Consider the following 18,628-nt stretch of genomic DNA (forward strand, 5'->3'; position numbering starts at 1 on the left):
CGAATATAATTTTGCACGAAGACACTTATGAACGAGGGGAAACAATTACACGAAATAAAATTGCACAAGTTATTTTTTATTTTTTTTATTTTTGTATTTATTTATTATTATTATTATTTTCTTTTTTTTACTGTCACTATTACCCCTAACCCTTACCCTCGGTTAGTTAGTTTTTTATTTTATTTTCTTTTTCTTTTTTTAATTCTTAATTTTTTTATTTTTTTTAAATTTTATTTTATTTCTTATTTTCGTTTTTTACTATCACTATTACCCCTAACCCTTACCCTCGGTCAGTGTTTTTTTTATTAAATTATCTTTTTTTTTGCTTTATTATTATATTTTTGTATTTTTTACTCCAGTGCACAAATGTAATCTGTGCAAATTTGGCTCCGTGCAACTTTGTCCCCTCGTGCAATTTAGTAACCTCGTGCAATTTTGTCTTCGTGCAATTTAGACCCGTCCACCTAAAAAACATAGCAATACTGGGAGTGTATACGATTTTTTGTTTACCTCGTAATTTACAATTTAAAGTTTAAAAGATAACATATAGTTTGACTTAAATTATTACATATACTTAAAATTATAAGGGGGGTAAGTATATTTATAGTTTTTATAAATAATTTTCATTGTTGATTGTGGTGCATTCTTTAAATTCTTTAAATCTTAAAAAAAAGACAATAGGAATAATTTTTAAAGTTATTTATAAGAAATGGCAACAACATTAAAGCGAACAAAGTCTGCTACTGATGATATCAGAAAGCGTAACACAAAGCAAAATAAAAGCAGAGTTTTTTCGAGTGTTGGTAGACTATCAAGTCATTTTCACGCCAAAAAAGATATTGAAGGTTGTTGTTTTTAAATTTAAAAAAAATACAACACAATTGGGTTTTAAGTAAAAGTAAAAATATCTTGAAAATAGGTTTCAATTTGAAAAAATCACATGAAGGTGAAAGTTTTAGAAAACTGTATTCTAAAGTTTATTAAAATATATATTTTATATATTTTTTGAAAAGAAAACTTTTAAGAATATTCAACTTAAAAGTTGTCATATTTCAACTTTAATGTTTTTTTTTAATATTAACTTTGAAACCTCAGCATTTGGTCATTAAGCTTAATAGAAAGCAGAAAAAGTTCTCAAGTATCAGCTAGTTTCTTATTATAAGATTTTAAAAATGTGTATGACTTAAAAACATTTCGTTCCTACTACTCTCTAGACCAGGGTATTCCTAAGTGGGCCAAGTGGCCCCTTAGAGCGCTATGACAGATACTTAGCAGGCCATGAGCAGCAAAGGGGTCAAAGGGGGAGAGGGGGCCATGAGGTCATAATTTGAAACTTACGCTAGATATTCTGGAGTTGTTAATGAAGAGTAAAAAAATGTCTTTGGTGCTTTTAATGGTAGTTTTTTGAGTAATCTTGTTGAAGGAGGGTTAACTTTCTTAATTTCTTTTAAGGGGGCCACTTGAAAAAAAATTTGGAAGCTCTGCTTACAGTTTTGTAGGTGATAGTTTAAACATTAAAAGTGTTTTTAATTAAGTGAGTCTATTACAAATTTAAAATAAGTAAAACTTTTTTCTTCCAATAGTGATCCAAAAAGTGATCTTACTTTTAATCATAAAAGGAAAAAAGTTGTTGCAAAAACACTATAAATATTTTTTTAAATAACATTAGCTACAAGCAATATTTCGGCTATTACCAAAAAAACTTGTTGTTTTCGCCATCATAAAGTAAGGTCTACACTGCACCGTACGACTATCAACAACAATCCACGCGACAATATGTGTTCTGGTTTTGTCTTTAATCATGTTGTTGATGGTCGTATGGTGCAGTCTAGTGCTTGTTTTATCTTGACAAAAATGTTGCAACTGTCAGATAATATTATTAAATGACATTACTATTTGTATTTGTGTTATCTACATGAACTATAAGTTAAAAATTAATCACTAATTGACATTAAGTTTTACTAATTAGGTAATTCAGAAAAATATTGTTGATAAGATATTTTTAAAGAAAAATAGGTATATACAGTTCATTTAGGTTAAATGTTTTTATGTATATGTTAGTTTCAATTAGTAAAACTACTATAAACTTATATATTTATTGTAGAAAATAGTTAAGAACAACTTTATTTTAGGACTGAACTTGACGAAAAACTTCAATACTCAAACTCCTTTCAATGATCTTATAAATATAACTAGGACTCTAGTAGTTTCTGATATGGATGTAATCAACAACGGTTATCTTTATGATGTCAAAACAAAAGATCAACAAAGGTTTGTAACTTAAATAATTTCAAAACTAAAATGTTTTAGTTATTCTAAAAAACATGAGTAGACATTTTTTATAAAAGTTCAATCAAAACAATTAAAGCAAACAAAAAAATCATTTTTATTTTATTATCTAGGCCAAGTACAGAATCAACACAGTCTAAAGACCAAAGTAAAGTAAACAAACACTTTTGGAATGACAGTCTTCAGTTAAGACCAATTTCAAACCGTTTATCCAGTCGAAGTTCAGATAGAAGGGTGAAAGCAAATCTGTCGGAAAACTTTGAAAATCAAAACTTTAAAACTAATTTTCTTCCTAAAATTACCACAAATAATCACCTAAATACGTGTGAATACCACGCAAGGTTAGTCATTTAAAGACTAGTTTTTATACTTTTAGTGTTTTTTAAAAAGGTAAAAAAAACTAAAAATACTTTGACCAAAACTAGTTCTAATTTTTAATTACTTAAAAATATTTAATATTATTAAAATGAGTAGTTTTTTAAATATGAGTTATACATTTAAAAGAATACACTTACTCTAGAGAAAAGTTTAGATTAGTTATCTTAAGTTTCTAAGCTTTATTTTTTTAAAAGTTGTTTCATACCACAACGCTGTTTCTAATTAATAGCTTTATTAGAAAAATTTCTAATGCACTGTTATAAAGTTAATTAAATCATTTTTAAACATGCTTAATGATGAATATCATTTGTTACGATTGTCTATGAATTTAAAACATTACTGAAAAATCTTTTTCCAGGTACCCTCGTGGGCAGCAAAGACCATCATCATTAGCGTCGTCTCACAAGCAGTTGATAGACAGACATCAACAGCTGATGATAAATTTATCGAAACGAAAAGTTCAGTTGAGACATCAGCAACAAATTTTAAATTCATGCAGTCAACGTAATTATAAGATCATGATGTTAAGTCGAAATAGCAAAAAATGCCAAGACTGGATGAACAAATGGAATCTAGAATAGATTTAGTTTAATGCTGAACAAAACTTTAATTGCTTAAAGGGATTTTTAAATGCAATAATAATCTGTTTTTGATAAAATTATGAAAGTAATCTTTTGAACTTAGTTAATATATTACACCGATGTTCGAACAGCAATTTCATTTTTTAAACTTTTCTTGACTTAACTTTTGATGATTAAGAGTTAGAATAATTTTATTTCTGTAAGTAGTATAACAGTTAAAAATAAATAATAATTTTATTTCTATAATTTTATTATTTTCATTATTAAAACAAACTTATACTGTTTACTTTGATATAAAATAGTTAAACCATAAACTTTAATATAGTATGTACAAAACTTGTGTTACTAATATTACAAACTAATTGAACTCAATCAATACTGACGTAATTTTGTAAATAAAGTTGTGATAAAAAAAAGTGTTGTTAGTTTACGACAGTTATAAAAGATTAAGTTAAAATAAATTTAACAGTTTTCTGTTTTTTATAAGTGTTTTTAAAGTCATTAAACCATTTTTTAAAATATTTTTTTACAAAGTAGCTATTACATTAGTAACATATTTTACTGGTAAAAAAATAGTTTTGTTTATTACAAATTGTTTATTTTTTATAAAAGAATCTTTAAATATATCTTCATGTAACTTTTTTTTTTTTTTTTTTAATTAAGTCTAAAAACATCTAAACTTATAAAAACTGTATCAAATATTTTATTGATTTTTTAATTAACACTTTTTTCATGATAGTAGTAATTTTAACAAAACAATTATAATAAAAAAAAAGTCAGGTTCTAACTGCCGAAAAATTTAAGTTTAATATAAAAATACGTACTATCCATTTTTAAACTTACCTCTGATAGTTGAAAAATGTACGCTAAAAATACTTGATCATTATTTTTTGTTAAAATTAGCCTTTTAAAAGTCTTTTTTTAGTAGAACTTGTACTAATTACTTATGCTTAGCATTAAGGCTAACAAAAACAAAAGCAATGATGAACACATTAGTAAAAATAGTTTTTTTTGTAAAATAAAGCTAGAAAAATTAAAGAAAAATATCTAAAATGAGTTAGATGACCTAAAAGTTTGTTTGTTCATTTAAAAAGACTACATTTAAAAACCACCTTAATATCATAGTAAAGAACTGTTTAGTAAATTAAGTTAAGCCAATTCGTTACAAAACAGTATGTTTAATTTTTATGAAACAACTACCTATATATTGGAAACAAAAAAATAAAAAACTACAAACTATTATCTATTAAAATAGTTGACGTGCTTAATAAAACAGTTTTTATTTTTTTGAAAATAACCATGAACTGTTTTTTATTTATTTAATATTTTTTACTGGAGACACCTTTTTAAAAACTAATGAAATATTTTTCTATCTTAGTTTAATTAAAATACTTTCAATTTTTTGCAGCTGTCGTAGTTGCGAAAAAGTAGTTAAAAGAACATTTTTTTCTAATATCTGACATATTTAAAAACCGCTGTTTCTCGCGACTTTGCCTGCGTGATGAATCCTAATAAGGACGAAACGGGTCATAGGTTGTTTCGGATGCTGTTGTTGTTGATTTTGTGGTGAAGTTCATTAATTTCTATTGATGGCGCGAAACATCTCAACTTAGTTGACAGTAACCTAATCCAAAAATGTATTGTAATTAGTTATCTTATAAGGAAACTGTTTACTATTAAAATTTTTTTATTCTAGTATAAAGTATAAAAGTATAACATAGTGCATTGAAAACTTGTTAGAAAAAGAATTGATAAGAGACTTTTTTTCAGAGGGGTTGCACTATTTTTTATTCAATAGTAGATTATTTTGTGTAGTAGCTATTAATATTACTTTTTAGCAAAATACATAACTGTCTACTAGATCGATATTTAAAATTTCTCAGTACAAAAAATTTTAGAATTTAAGCAATCTGAAAATGCTAGTAAGACAGAACACAAAATCTTAGTAAGTAATCCAATTCTTTAATTTTTAGTAAAATAGTTTAAATGTTAACTTAAGTCTTGTTTTTATTGACAATGTGAAAATTTTGCCTTACATTGTAAAACTAACATGAAAAATGAAGTATTTTATACAAAAGAAACTAAAACAAAGTACTAATAAAAACTAGTAATTAACTTGTCTTAATAATAGAAAAACATACTCAATGGTATGCAAACAAATTACTTAGTAAAGCAGTTTCAGTTAAAATTTATTCTAAAAATTAAATTTTAATCTAAAACAAAATATTTTTATGAAAACTAACTAATAGCAGAAGAAAACAAATATTTTTAACTTTATGGAAAAAATCAAGTTGTAAAACTACAATTTTTTTAATGTTGTAAAAGTTAAAGCAGTATGTGATTTGAAAAAAAAAAGTTTCAAAATCTAAAAATTAAACCCTTCGAGTTGTAAAATCGTAAAAAATGTTTTTTTTTAAGACGATTGATCGGCTAATTTTTAATGATAAGTTTCCATTTCAAATTGTGCAACTTGAATTTTCTACACTTTATAACACTACGTAATTTTTGACGTAGTTCTTTATATATGAACTAAACTTTACTTGATATTAAAACTTTAAGCAAATAAATATGAATTTGTAATAAAAAATTCAAAAACATATTCAACCGCTTATTTATTACGCTTAATCCTGTTTTTTTTTTTTAGGGGTCGCACAGGAAACAGGTAACCAGTCAAAACACACCCCTGTTATAAATAAAATAAGTATATTTCAGAAAATACTTTTTTTATTATTATTACATGATATAGAAAAGATCTGATGTTTTTACTTAAATTAGATAAAGAAACACCGATTTTATTTAACATAATATTTTTAAGTAATATGAAAAACTAAAATAATGTTGTCTAGTACTTTTGCGTAGAAGTGAAAAAAATAAATGTATCTTATGTACACAAGAAAGCAATGCTTCATTAGAAAACATACTACTATGAGAATAATTTTTAAAAGATGTCAAAAAGTCAAAAAGATTTTTGTTAATTAAAATATACAATTATATATATAGAAAAACTGTAAAGAACTTGTTTATGAAAAGAATAATAGTAGAATCTTATAAAAAAAAATTATCAAAAGTTTCTTCTATACCTATCACACGAAGCTTAGTTGTTACTTAGTTACGCGAACCTGGATATTAACTGACTTAACGCGCTATAACAATATCGGTGACGGTTACTTAAATGTCTAGAATTGACTTAGCTAAGTCGATTAATGAAACGCGAACTAAACTTAGACTATCGTTTAAGCTTAGCCTAATTAAGTAGTAAGATTGTTAAAATGCTTAGATATTTATATAAAGAAATTGAGTCTCTGAACATAAAGGTGTATTATAATGAATAGAAATGCGACTAAACACTATATAACAAACTGTACAAATAAACTATTTTAATTCAAAAGTTCATATCAAAAAACAGTCGCCATCGTACAAGTATACGATGCGAACATAACTTTTTGCAATAGATAAGCGTTATCAACTAAGACACTGAAAATTAACTCTCACAAAGCAGCGCTCTCATTGAATTTAAGTGGTTTAAATAGTTTAAGAGAAAAGGAAGAAAGAAAGAAAGAAAGCTGCTTTCGACTGCGAAAAACACTGTTAAAGTGTTATACACTTCTTTAGTTTACTTAGTTTGACATTATATTCTTTTGAGGTTAAAAAATCTATTCTACAAAAGTTGTTTTTTTTTTTTCGAATGATACACTTGGTATTATGTAGTTATCTAAATTAAAATGAACCTAACATATTAAAACTTATTACCTGAAGTTTATAAAAGCAAAATATTCTGTCACAAAATTTATTACCGATTACCTTTTAAAAGTATTCAGACATGATAAATTCCGAAATAATTTTAACTTTGAAACTAAAGTAAATTTTGAAAAGATTTTTGTTTATAGAAAATTAATCTAAGTTACATTTTATTAATTGTTATAATATCATAGAAAAAAAAACTGTAAAATTTTTTTATATTATTCAAACTAGGTTAGTTTTAAATATTAAAAAGCCTACTTATTTTATTATTGAGATAAAACTTAATTTACATTTTGTATATATTTAACACAATTTTAATATACAAGCTAAAAATTATTTTTTTGAAACTTAAATATTTTGTTCTTTTTTATTAACAAAAAATATAAGTCTTTAATTTATATTTTGTCAATATAAAATAAAACTATAACAATTCAAAGAAAAGTTAAAAATTATTTTTACTAGTGTAAATATTATTCTAGAACAAATACTTTTTTATTAAAACAAACCTAAAGTATACTACATCTGCGGTTGTGTTTTGTTTTAGTTTGCTTCTAGTTTATATACGAATTTACACCTAAACTGTAATATTTTATACTTTTTATTACTTTTGAAAGGAAAATAAATAAATAAAAAGCTTAGTCTGATTAGCACATTTTCTGAGTCAGCTTTTTTTATCATTTTTTTATACCCTTATCCCCAACCCACTTTACCTAATCAGATCAAAAATTAATCGAAAAACTTAATTTTTAATAGTTAAAGTTTATTTTAAAACAACAACAAAAAAAGATTGTATATCAAATATTAGTGACTTTTATAGTCTCTCACCCTCACGATTGAGCTTGAGATTGAGCGTGACTCACGATTGAGCTTTAAGTTTAATTGCTTTTTTGAAGTATACAGTAGTATTTCTTTTGATTACGCGCTCTTTAGATACACATTTTCAAACGAGTACGCTAAGTACTTTAAGGCAAATAACTTTTGAACGAATCGCAATTTTCTATTTAGTCTGGTACTTCTTAGGTATACAGTACACTTTACGCTTTTTTGAGCTGAACTCAAAGTGCGCATTCAAAAGGAATATTATTGTACAAAAAAAGGACATTGTTTTGTTTTGAATCTGTTTGAATAAAATTTACAATTTGAAAATCCGCTTTGCGGTGAAACATTGTAACTGTTTTTGTAATATTAATAATAAATTATTAATAGACGAGTGTGAAATTAGCTTGCATAACTTTTTTTAAAAATCCAAACTTTGGAAATAATTATTTTCCTTGTCTTAGTAGCTAATTAAAACCTTTTTTTATTCTAGAAAACGGTCCTTTTTCTAAAGACTAAAAAATTTCTTTTGGATTGGGGTTTTGTTTTTTGAATGGGGCCCCTTAGAAAAAATTGGGTTTTTTTTATTTATTTTTGTTTTTTAAGTTTAAGTGAAAAAAAAAATATTTATTTTATTTTTTTAAACTTCTTAATAATATGTGTATAAACGTCTATAATTTTTTTTTTACGAACTGTCAATATTTTGTACAATTTGGCCTTATTGGGTTTTTTTTATGAATTTTTTTATTTTATGAGTTTGAGTTCATAATTCATAAAAATTTTTTTTAGACAAAATACCGTTCTCTAGAATAAAAAAAAAAGGTTTTAATTAGCTACTAAGACAAGGAAAATAATTAGATCCAAAGTTTGGACATTTAAAAAAAAATCATTCAAGCTAACTTCACACTCGTTATTAATATACATTAATCTAGTCATATTAGGGAAAGTTAATTTACGTTGTCATAGCAAAAAACAAGCATCTAAAAAAGCTACATTAAATTTATTTTTACTGACTTGAAATATAATTTTCAAAATTAAAACTATTTAATCTACTATTTATATTTTTTGTAGTAAGATTCTAAATATTCCAAAATATTTAATCAAGTAGATACTCCTTTTGGTTTTCACTCAAACTGTACCATTTTAATAACTTAATATAATATTTTGAACAAAATATTTGGTGTTATTAAATTTAAAACAAGTTGTTTGTTAATTAGTTATTTTACAATAAGTTGAACAGAAATAATTGCTAGCTTAGAATAATCATGTTTACTTTCAAATAGAGCAATTTTAACTTATATGCTTGGAATTTTTTTATTAATCATACTTTGTTCACATATTGAAGTTTTCACTTGTATCAGAGTTGCCACACATTCAAGATTATTCAGAATATTTTGAAATTTTTGAAAATTTCAGAATATCAAATCAAAAAATCAGGTTCACTCCAGATAATTTTGTTTTTTTTTTGTGTAAAACTCACAATAGTTTTGAGATTTTTGAAAACCTTTGGCTAGTTTTTCTAGATTTTAAAAGAGATTTAGTTGCTAAAGTTTAAATATTTTATAACTAATTTTGTTATAGAACTTAATTTTATTTACTTTATAATTCTTTTTTAAGGACTTGAAAAAACTCAGGATGACTCAGGACAGTTTTTTTTTGTCTCAAAAAGTGACAGCCCTGCTATATTGAACATTTATCAGTTACTGTAGTAAGGGATTGACTTAAACATGATATTTAGATTTAAGAGTTTAAGATAATGTATTTGTTTGGTAGTGAGAAGTTGCTTAAGTTTTCCAATAAATTGTGCAAATTATTTCTGCACTTTTAACATTATCCTACCTAGAACTGTAATCTTAATTGTTGCATGTTTGAAAAATTTCCATTTGTGATTCTGATATATTTTTTTCTTACATTGTTCACAACCTTTACTCATTTAAATTTATCAGTTTTTTCTATTTTAATTATTTTAATTTGCTAAATTTATTTTATTAGGTGGGGGTATTGAAATAGTGGACAAGGCATTTAAATCTTCAGCAGAGGTTATTGTTATAAAATCTGAAAATATTTGTGAAAAGCATTAAAGTAGTGAAAGTAAAGAACTTTTAAAAGTTGTAGCAATTCAACTAAATGATAGATCATGAGTTTTTGCAGCTTGTTTTAAAAATTATTTTAGAGAAACTAGTATAGAAAACATTGGCAATAGACAAATAAGTTTCTGTTATAATTAAAAACATAGGACTTTTTGTTTACATTATTTAAAAGTTGCAGCAAAAAAGAAGTATTGTTTTGCAATTTAAATAACTTATTGTTAAAAAATATCTCAGCTTTGCTTACTATAGCCAAAAACATGCTGATAAGTTAATGCCTAATTTAAGTAAAAAAAAAAGAAATAATACTAATATTTTTGTTTTCTATAAAGCAGTGTCACAAATTAAACCAGGGCTGATTTAGGTTCAAAATAACTTGTCTAAAATTGAATCTTGGCAATTAGATTTATAACTATCTGAAAAAGAAAGATGTTAACGTTGACATGGACTTTTAAAGTAGTAGATGCTTAAATTCTTTATTTTAAAGAACATCTTAATCAGCAGTAAATATAACATATCAGACAAAAATAAAAACAATAAGTTGTAATTAAAAACAACAGATGACACATTAAATAAAATTTCTAAACAATTGAAATATAAAATTTTGAAAACTAAAATATAGACTTGTAATGAAATTATTGTATTACAAAAACAAAAATTTTTGAAAGATACCTCTTAACATCTGAAAAATTATAAAAGATTCTCTTTCACTAAATCTTTAGCTACAGTTTTACTTAGACAACATATTTATCTTAATCTTAAAACATAATTTTTTTTCTAACTAATCATATTTATTAAATTTACATTAAAAAACTACATATATAAGTTTATAAGAACCTCTTTACTATAGTAAAGTTTAAGCAAATAGATAAGTTTGACATTTTGTTCATATAACTTTTTAAGAATTTTCTAACAATTATATAATAAAAATTTGTAAAGTAAAAGATTAGTTAAACAAATTAGAAACTTAGTTTTTTCTCTAGCACTTTTTATTGTTTAACATTTTTATTTAGATTGATATTTATTATTATATTTCTTAAAAATGAATATATCAATGTTAAAAGAAATGAAATTACGGAGAGAAAAAATAAAAAAAGCACTATTAGATGCCAAAGAAAAGTAAGTTTTAGAAACTAAATGTTACAAAATTAAATTGTATATACCATAAAATGAATCTAAATTATAGTTTAAAATTCCATATAATCAAGTTGAGCTAAACAGTAGAGCTTGATTGTGTGATAGGGGTGTGGACTTCTTTAAACTACCTTGAATGATTTTTTATTTCAAATTAAGATTTTTATTTATTCAAGACTTCAGAAAATATATAAATATGTATAAAATAAAACATTTATGCATGGAATATAATTATATTTAAGGTAGGTTATGTTGCTCTGCTACCCTTATGACATCACACGATACCACTGGTATGTACTGTTCATTATGTTTTTAGAACTTTTTAGTCAAGATTTTCATCAACAAAGTATTCATAAATATGATGGATAGTTTCAAAGTGTTTGTTTTTAGTTTATATAAAGAGATAAATTAAGAAATTAACAAATTATTTGTCATAATTTTGATAAAAACTAAGACCATGATCCAATGTAGCAGATATAACAACCTCTATTGTTAATAGTAAAAGTTTATTTATAACAGTTTTTGAAGTTTGTTAGTTATTAGATATTTCTAATGAAAAATAAAAAGAAATATAAAATAATATATTTTAAAGTACTCAATTTTTTTAAGGAAACTAACAAATTTTTTTTATGCTAACTTAAATAACACAGTCCTAAAGAGTATTAGCCAAGTTGTTAACTATAGAGCAAAACAAAATAGAAAACTACCATTTAAAGTCTGATAGCTTTTGTTCCAATAAAAATTTTATTATTTAGTTTGCAAACTTAAATATATACAATATTATGCTACATAAAAGTTTAATATTTGAAGTATTTACAAATAGTGATTTTGTACAAAATTTTATAACCCAATATACAATTTTTCATTTAGATTAATTCATATTAGGTATTTTGTGCTGTGCATAAAGTACCTTTTCAAGAGGAAGATTACTGTACTTTTAAATTGTTGTAATTCACCTAGTTATATGTAAAACTATAAATGAAAAAAAATACTTTAATGTAACTGCAAGTTTTTTATTTAAATAAATTTATGTTAGAAATGTTAACTACTTTATTAAAAAAGTTTGATTTCTCTAAAACTTTATATAAAAGTCTATTAGATTTTATATAATTTAGTATTACAGAAAAGAATTGCAAAACCATACTACTACAAAACTAATTTATTAAATTTTTGTTGCAGTTTCAAATACTTAAAATCAATTTTACAGTTCAAAGAAAACAGCTGAAGATGAAATTGCAGAAAAATTTATCAAGCTTCAACTGCAAGTCATTAAACTTATTGATGCACTTCATAAAATGTATGTTAGTAATAAATTAAATTTTTATATTTTATTAATTTTAAACTTAGAAAAGTTACTTACCCATTGAGTTAGAAAGTTTATTAAAAACTTTAGTTTAAAATAAAAGTAGTTTGTTTTTTGATTTGCCATAAACCAGGTTGACAATTTAGAAATAAGTTCTAAAAACATTAGTAAAAAGTTATAAATAGTTTATCTTGCCCTCAAACACAAAATTTAAATTTACAAAAAATATTAAAATTGTTTAAATTTAGTTCTTAAGATAATAACTTTTAAATATTAATTTAAAAAGTTATCAAATAAAGTAGTTTTTTGTTTAATAGTTACATTACTGTATTTTCTAATATTATGTCGACAGTGGTTGCGAAAAGTCAAACGATTGGCTAGTTTTAATAGTTCAAGCTTGTGATATGATGGAGCCTTTAGCGCGTGCTCAGCCTTTTATGGTTTCTTCAGACGAGTTTAATCTCAGGTTTGATTTTTTACATGGTTTACCAACATTGTAGACTTTTTTCTAGCTATTGTACTTTAAAATAATATCTAACTTTATGTGAAAAATATCAAATTTGTACAACTTGTCAAACAAGTATCTTCCTTTATAATAGTGGATTTAAACAACACAAGAATGATTATTAACTGTAAACAAAATTAGTACAACAACTAACATAATATACAAACTTAATATACATAACTACGCAATACTTATACACTTATTTTTTTATTTATTACTAGTAGCCTGCATTTAAAAAACTTTTTAACTGTTTCCCTTTATTATCATTTTATTATTAAAAAAAAAAGTTACCATATATAGTTCAAGACAAGTTGTTGCAGTTCGCTTATAGCATTTAAAATACAGTTAAAAATAACAGGATTACAGATCTTAACAATCGACAAACGAGGTTGATGGAGATATCACGAACAATGGCACGTAAGTTGCTAAGTGAAGGGAAACATGCTGAAGCAATTGATGCTGCTGTTGTTTCATTGAGGTTGTTTGAAGTATTTAAAGAGTAACTACTTATACAAAAATTTTATACAAACGTATAAAGAGAATCTTTTGCTTTGTTTAAAAAAAACAGTTTGTTGTACTAGTTTAAGTTAAGATAATTTCATTATTGGTACTGTAATGAAACTAGTTTATACATGGTCCTACTTACCCTGGATTTCCCTGGATTTTTTTTTTTAATATATTAAAAACAGTTGCATAGTCCGGGCCAGCTTTTACTACATAAATATTTGGTTGCTTATGATTTTTTTTGTACTATAGTAGTAATTTTAAGGTTGTATAAGTTTACTATACTTCTAAATTCAAGTATATTTTAAGTATGAAACTTTTTTTTACAGTATAATATGATTCAAATTTTCATTAAAATGGCTTATCTAAAACTAAAAACTGAATTTTTAAATATAACTTAAAGATTTAAGCTTGTACAAACAATCTTTTTAAACTTAATCTGTTTTTAGTACTTTTTATAGGTTTGTATTTATAATAAAAGGAGAAATTAATAAAATGTATTGTTTTAGTTTATGTCTTATACAACATATTGCAGTAACTTTAACTATTGGTTTTAAGTTTTTGAATGACTAAAGTTAAGTATTTAGAAGACCTATAATTATTATATTGATGTACAAAAGTGCTGCTTCTGTACTTAGTTTAACACTAATTTTATCGAAAGGTATTCATTGTGTTACTACTGATACTATAAAGGATAAAATTAAAAAAATGTTTACAAAAACAAGTAAAAGAAAATAGTTTTAGTAAACTTAAAGATTTTTATAAAGTAAGTACAACATTATCAGCTAATAAAATGCTATCAAAAGTTAGTTATAGAATAATATGAACATTATATAAGTCAGTGGTTCTTTAACTGCACAGTAGATATGTAAAGTAAAAGTCCTGTGCACACTAGATTGTGATTAAACTTTCTATAACGATATTCTTTGTAATGGTAAATTAACGAAATTTTGTAAAATATTTTTTTTTTAACCTTGTTACTATTTAGATTCAGTATAGATGTGTACGGATTGGATTCTGTATCATTAGTTCCATCATACCTTATATTGAGTGAAGCATGTATAGGTTAGTTATTATGGTTTTTCAAAACATTGTTATTTTTTAAAATATTGAGTTTTATCACAAAGATGTTTCAAGTTAAACTGTCTGTAAAGCGTATATATGTATATATAATTGTTTACTATTTTTCAACTCATAGCTACTTACTGATGATTACTTTTATATTTTCAACGGAGCTTAATTTTTATTAAACAGTTGTATGTAGCATACATCTAGTAGAAACTATTTCAAGATTTTACCTAGGTATCCTCACTGTGTCTAAGCATAAAGAATCTTTCATTCAGATATTTTTAATATGTATAAGATATTTTAGCTTAACTTATTATAAAGATTTAAAAGCTTTTTAAAGTAAAAAGGTTGACAACAATAGTTTTATAAATCTAACAAAATTTAAACCTAACGTAAAATTTACTTAGTATATAAAATTAAATTGTTCTTTTATAAATATAAGATGACACTTAAAAAAATTATAAGTTTTCAAAGCTTAAAATAAATTTGTAAAGTTCAGTTTTAAACACTGGAAACGTATCATGGTTTCCAATTTTATTACAAGAGATCCTGTTATACTAAATTGGGATTCAAATCAGGTCTTATATAAATTTTGCTATTAACGTTTTACTACTTAACTTAACTTTAACTTTTTTCGTCGAGATATTATTGTTGTTTGTGTTTATTACGGAAATAAAACAGATATAAAATGACTTCAGTTAAGTTTAATTTTTTTTTAAATACTTGCCACTATAAATAATAATGTTTACCAAAGTGTATATGTTTCCACAAAATAAATGTTCAGCTGTGCACAGAAAGTTTGTTAAATAAAAATAAGTACAATTAAAAATGTGTATAAGTAACTGTATATGTATAAAATAAATAAACTTTACTCTAAGTTTGTTTGAATTATTTCCCCCGCAACTTTTTTATAAGTTGAATAATAATTATTTTTAAATTTTTGAAAGTTTTAGTTTACTGGGAACAAGAGTACTTTATTTCTCAAAAGTACTTGTAGATTTTTTAAACACGAATTATCTTTTGACATATTATTTATGGGTTATTAGATAAAAAAAGCTTTTTTTATAAATAAAGTAAAAATATTTCAATAAAAACAGGTATTGGAAATTTAAGGCAAGCTGACGAATATTTATCACATGCAGAATGGACAATATTGAAGTCAGATGATAACAGTAACGAAATTGTTTGTAAACTGTTTAGAAAAATAGGTATACTACACGCTGCTAAAGGTGATTACGAGAATGCTGAAAGAATGTTTGCTGAAGACGTATGTTAAAAATAGATTTGCACTCAATTAGCAGAATCAAATTACTTTAAATAATATATATAAGAAAATATTAGCATCTATGTATAACACCCATTTATGCACTAAATGTATACTAAAATATTTGCATTGTTTACCACAAAAAAATACTTTAGCTTTTTTTGATACTGTAAAATTATTTATTTCACATCAATATTTAGCAATGTCAAAATTTATTAGTTATGCAAATTAACATCAACTCTTTCAAACAAACTATTTTAAACACTGTTTTCTACTGTAGTTATATAAAAAGTTTTACTCATTTTTGAATATTCTTACCTTTAGTCTTCACTGCTATGTAAACTAAGATTAATAAATTTATTTTCCTCATATAGGTTTGTGTTGTAACTGATGTTTCTTTATAATCTTCCTTATTTCCCTACAATCGCTTATAAATCCATTTTAATTTTGTCAAAAGAACCATGACTCAGTGTTATTATATTATTATTTTCGTTTTCACGTTTGACAACAGATATATCATGGTAGTTTACAATGGGGAACATCTGATATAAACACCTCAGGTGGGTATTTTCATTTGGCAAATGTTTTTTTCAGACTGAATAAAATGGACATTGCCCAATCACTTTATGGTCAAGTTAGATTTAAAATTTGTTGTAACCTTTAGTAAAATTCTAATTGAAATAATACTTAAGTATTTGTAAAATAGTATAACTTTTTTAATAATTTGAATCAAAATATGTAAGTGTTAACCAAGATTTTTTCTAGTAGTTTTTTTAATGAACAAACAAGTACATTTAAAAATTTAACTAAATTAACATAAACAAACTTTTTTAGATACAAACTATAGTTAAACTTTTGATATTTAGGTGACAGATAATTACTTCAACTTCTTGGTAAATGCAGTTAATATGAAGATAAAAAGCGAGCAAGAAGCATCTTATTTAGACAAATTAAAAACCAATAAGCTTTCACAATTTCTAGGTCTGTCAGTTTGCTTGTTTTCTTCAAAAAATTTAATCTTTTGTGTTGAATGTTTAATAACCTTACTTTATATTGATAAGATAAATTAGTTTTGAAAATATTTTTAAACTAAACCTAATGTTTAAAATAAAGCGGTTAGTTTATTTTTCAAATAAGTTTATTTTTTGAATTAGTTTATTTCACAAAACTAACTTGTTACTTCTTACTTTCAGAAAACTGTTATTTATTTAATTTTGAATAAATATATTTAAAACTATCGTTTGCCATTTTGTTAGTTAAACTATTATAAGATTTTAGTAGAAAATAACTATTTTAGAATAACTTTTTATCAGATGATAACTTACAAGCTGAAGCATTGCAAATAATGCACGCAATATACGAAATTCGCGAGCAGTCTACAAAAACAGACCATGAACAGTTCACCACCATATGCTATAATCTGTGCTTGTTCTACTATTTGGTTGGAGATATTGAAAAAGTGCGTTTTGATATATCAATTACCTAGGCTTTACAGTTAAGTTATATTAAAAAATTTAATTCATATACAGCTAATTTTTTTTTGAAACAAGTTATTAAATTAGAAACATATTTTTTTAAATTAATATTTAACATACTCTTAGTTTCGTTTTAGTAAAAAAAGTAACACAAAGTTAAAACAAAGTAGTTGCTTATGTTAGTAACTTATTTTTTATACATCTCAAAATATTTGATGTAAATGAGTTGTGTGATGCTCGACGGCTAGTGTACTTAAAGGTCAGTCTGATTGGCATATTTGCTGGGTCAGCAAAAAAAAATTCAAGTTATTTCTAATTTTAATTATTAATTGATTAGTTTTCAATATGTTTTGGTAAGGTGGTTTAGGGATAAGGCTATATAAAAATAAGGTTTTTAAATATTTGCTGACTCAGCAAATATGCAAATCAGACTGACTTTAAGTCTACTTTCCCTCGATGGCCGAAAGGTCTTTCTACAAAATATTTCCTTTGATTATATTTTTGAGCGTCGATTTCTTTAGCGTGTTGAAACTAGTAGTTGACCTATTAATGAATATAAATAATAATTTTTTCTTACATATTTTTTATTTACAAAAGGTTGAATCCAAATAAAAAAGGCTGCATGTGTTCAGTGAATTTTTTAAAATAATTTTATAATGGGTATATTTGTATTAATGTTAACAATTTTGTTTCAGTCAAACTATTACCAATCGAGGGCGAAAGAAGAAGCATTAAAAGTAGTGGGAGAAGGATACAAAAGATCGCTACCTCCTATCTTTGACTTCCAAACAAACAATATACAGGAAATTAGTGGCCAGACTGTTTAGCTTGTTTTTTCGATATTTATTATTTTTATACACAACTGCTTCATTTTTACAAAAAAACTTTACTCTGTAAAACTGAAAGTTTAAACCAATTCTATGAACAAAATTAAACATGAAAGCTTAACTGTTAGTTTATAAAAATCAAATATTATCAAAACTTTCATTTCTAAGTGAAATTTTATTTATTATTTAAGTTTTCCTTATATTTATTTATATGTTTAAACTTGGCTTTAATTTTTTCTAATATAAATCAAATTAATTTTTAATTACGAGTCGAAAAACTAACATATAAAAATACATCTGTAATTTTGTATTTCTATGACTGAAAAAATACAATTATATTTCTATAATTTGTAAACTTAAATTTGAAACAAAACATTTACTTTCAATTATATAATCGTTCTAATGTATAAAGTTCATATTTAATAAATAAAAATCATTTTTACTTTTATAGAAATTTTTCCTTTTGTACTTTTGAATAAAATAGATAGATGGTTTACCTCCGAGCTAGTCTATAGAAAAAAAAACGCAATAATAGTCTAAACATATAAACAAAAAGTTTGTGTTTTATAATTTTAAAATGTAACATACTGAACCAGAAACAAGACGCTCAAAATATTTGGTGCTAGGACCTTGTGAACGAAGAACCTTTTGGTTAT

The 18,628-nt window shown here is 24.3% G+C and overlaps 2 protein-coding genes across 2 annotated transcripts; both read left to right on the forward strand.

Annotated features, from left to right (window-relative positions):
* The first annotated feature begins 684 nt into the window (after positions 1-684).
* On the forward strand, positions 685-3,340 carry LOC145842758 (uncharacterized). The gene is made up of 4 exons (XM_082950235.1): positions 685-845; positions 2,133-2,271; positions 2,403-2,630; positions 3,026-3,340. The coding sequence occupies exons 1-4, from the start codon at positions 710-712 to the stop codon at positions 3,246-3,248; spliced, it is 726 nt and encodes a 241-aa protein (XP_082806361.1). The 5' UTR covers positions 685-709; the 3' UTR covers positions 3,249-3,340.
* A 7,607-nt stretch (positions 3,341-10,947) lies between these two features.
* LOC145842361 (zinc finger MYND domain-containing protein 12-like) lies at positions 10,948-18,250 on the forward strand. The gene is made up of 10 exons (XM_082949788.1): positions 10,948-11,011; positions 12,234-12,323; positions 12,682-12,795; positions 13,193-13,312; positions 14,327-14,403; positions 15,504-15,673; positions 16,182-16,304; positions 16,537-16,651; positions 16,984-17,129; positions 17,841-18,250. The coding sequence occupies exons 1-10, from the start codon at positions 10,959-10,961 to the stop codon at positions 17,970-17,972; spliced, it is 1,140 nt and encodes a 379-aa protein (XP_082805914.1). The 5' UTR covers positions 10,948-10,958; the 3' UTR covers positions 17,973-18,250.
* The last annotated feature ends 378 nt before the right edge of the window (positions 18,251-18,628 follow it).

The sequence above is a fragment of the Thalia democratica genome, chromosome 8 (genome assembly GCF_965202585.1).
Source record: "Thalia democratica chromosome 8, ktThaDemo2.hap1.1, whole genome shotgun sequence".
NCBI classification, from domain to species: Eukaryota; Metazoa; Chordata; class Thaliacea; order Salpida; family Salpidae; genus Thalia; species Thalia democratica.

Coding starts and splice junctions, on each gene's coding strand:
- LOC145842758 (XM_082950235.1), top strand. CDS start 710: ATGGCAACAACATTAAAGCGAACAAAGTCTGCTACTGATGATATCAGA. Junction 846..2,132: donor CGCCAAAAAAGATATTGAAG/GTTGTTGTTTTT, acceptor ACTTTATTTTAG/GACTGAACTTGACGAAAAAC. Junction 2,272..2,402: donor AAAACAAAAGATCAACAAAG/GTTTGTAACTTA, acceptor TTTATTATCTAG/GCCAAGTACAGAATCAACAC.
- LOC145842361 (XM_082949788.1), top strand. CDS start 10,959: ATGAAATTACGGAGAGAAAAAATAAAAAAAGCACTATTAGATGCCAAA. Junction 12,796..13,192: donor TCAGACGAGTTTAATCTCAG/GTTTGATTTTTT, acceptor TAAAAATAACAG/GATTACAGATCTTAACAATC. Junction 17,130..17,840: donor TGGTTGGAGATATTGAAAAA/GTGCGTTTTGAT, acceptor ATTTTGTTTCAG/TCAAACTATTACCAATCGAG.